Genomic DNA, 2447 nt, shown 5'->3' on the forward strand with positions numbered 1-2447 from the left:
TTAGTCTGACCCGTCACCCAGGACCTGTTTGCCTTGGGAGACCCTACCAGGGACATATAGCCCCCGACAACATAGCTCCTAGGATCACTCGGGTACTCAAACCGCTCCACCACAATAAGGTGGCAGTTCAAGGAGGGGGACTATTGCCTTCTCACCTCAAACTCACCTCCGGTGTCATGCCATGATTTACAAGCAGACATCTCAGTTTTACTAGCAGCTCACTGGCTTTACAGCAGCAGTTACCTGGATCATGTTGCCAGTATATGGCACAGATCAGGCATCATTTAGAGCTCATGTTTTTTTTAATACAGAGAACAATGCAGTCTTCAGATTTAAGGTTCTTAGAGAGGTGCCTTCTTGTCTGTTGTGGAAATAAATGACTGAGGAGAAGGACTGACAAATGAGAGATCACTGCGACCTGGGCCACCAGCACCCTTCACTGGTTCTACTGTATTTCTCTGACAGTGAGAGACAGTGTGTATATTTGTGGAGGCAAGCATTTGTTCATTGTTTTGTGTTGTGCCAGTTTGTGTGTATGTGTGTTGTAGCAGACAGCAGTGAGTCACAGTTGCTATTCATATGCTGTTAATGCACCATACTGTATGAGTAGAAATGGAAATTAGGGAAATAACTGAGGAAATGAAGAGTAGGTGGTAAAACAAAGAGGCTGGAATAAATGGCTGGGTGTAAATGTTTTGTCAATTTGAAATGGCAGCACATTTAATGACCCTACCTTTAAATATGTATAGTGTTTACATTAATTACTGCTGTCCAAACTTAGAGAAATGTTATTCAGATTGGGTTAAAATCTTCTATTCCCTAAAATCTTTGTGTGAATTTTATAAAAGTGTTGATCTTGGATTTTTAATTGAAATTTACCCTAATGTTTTATACGTTTTTACTTTGGTAGAGATCATGAACAAGTCCACTAGGGCTTGTTTCCTCTCCCTGCACAGATTTGTCTTTTGCTATTGTTAATTATAGAATTTGTTTGCTGTCATTTGTACAGTATAAAAACTTCAAAAGAAAATGAAATTCATGGTTCTGAGCATCAGCGTTGTTCCTAATGAGCCAAACCAGTTTTCTCTGGATCTTGAACTTGGACCTTGAGTCTATAATAAAGTGTCATTTTTTCATTCATTCTCTGCAGTATATTCCCGTCTCCGGAGCAGAACCCTGGACTGTCCCACTACCAGAGCTCGTTAAATACCGGCGGCTCCCTGCCCGACCTCAGCAACCTGCACTTCCCCTCTCCGCTCTCCACCCCACTGGACCCTGAGGACAACACAGGGTATCCCAACCTCAGTGGGGGCAGCAGCACTGGAAACCTGCCAGCCGCCATGATGCACTTGGGCATCAGCAACACACAGGGTGGGTGGAGTACAGCTTTGCACTCGTGTGCTTATGTATGACCCTTACTTGTGACCTCTACTGGTTGATTTACAGTTTTTGTTTTGTTCTTTTAATAATTTCTAGAGTTACAATTCAGTCAGGAGACAAACTTAATGCATTGTGTGATGTTTAAGGATACTCACTGTTTGTCTTCCAGTCCATTTCTTATTAAAATTATTTTAAACACATTTAAATCTTGCATCCAAAGCTGAGACTGTTGCCATCACATCATCAGAGAAATCATGTTTAAAACAACAAAAACATAAAGGTATAAAAGACTGTATCAGAGTTAGCAGTTTCCTATACATCAGAGTAAAACGGTGATCTACAAATATCAGGTAATGGAATGTGGTTTAATATATTTTTTTAAAACACTCCTCACATTTAAAATAACCATCTATATTGTATTTGGAGATTGTGTGGTCATGACAAAAGATCAACATTTTGGCAGGATATATGTTTAACCTGTAAAAAGATATTTTAGGTTTCAGGATATTGTATCCTACATTTCCTGCAGAAGAAGTAGCATTAAGAGGTGACTTCTCTCCGTACTTGCAGACCATCAGTAATTTAAAAACTCTGCAAACTCAGACAGTGGGTACGGAAAGTATTCAGACCCCCTTAAATGTTTCACTCTTTGTTATATTGCAGCCATATGCTAAAATCATTTAAGTTCATTTTTTTCCTCATTAATGTACACACAGCACCCCATATTGACAGAAAAACACAGAATTTTTGACATTTTTGCAGATTTATTAAAAAAGAAAAACTGAAATATCACATGGTCATAAGTATTCAGACCCTTTGCTCAGTATTTAGTAGAAGCACCCTTTTGAGCTAATACAGCCATGAGTCTTTTTGGGAATGATGCAACAAGTTTTCACACCTGCATTTGGGGATCCTCTGCCATTCCTCCTTGCAGATCCTCTCCAGTGCTGTCAGGTTGGATGGTAAACGTTGGTGGACAGCCATTTTCAGGTCTCTCCAGAGATGCTCAATGGGGTTTAAGTCAGGGCTCTGGCTGGGCCATTCAAGAACAGTCAAGGAGTTGTTGT

General features: G+C 40.2%; 1 protein-coding gene across 1 annotated transcript in view; it reads left to right on the top strand.

Annotated features, from left to right (window-relative positions):
- Positions 1–2447, top strand: part of crtc3 (CREB regulated transcription coactivator 3) — a 38336-nt gene that overhangs the window by 27351 nt on the left and 8538 nt on the right. The window contains 1 exon segment of the mRNA XM_020589897.1: positions 1151–1371. Coding sequence (XP_020445553.1) covers positions 1151–1371 — 221 coding nt within the window.

Source organism: Monopterus albus, unplaced genomic scaffold (assembly GCF_001952655.1).
Source record: "Monopterus albus unplaced genomic scaffold, M_albus_1.0 scaffold10.1, whole genome shotgun sequence".
Lineage (NCBI taxonomy): Eukaryota > Metazoa > Chordata > Actinopteri > Synbranchiformes > Synbranchidae > Monopterus > Monopterus albus.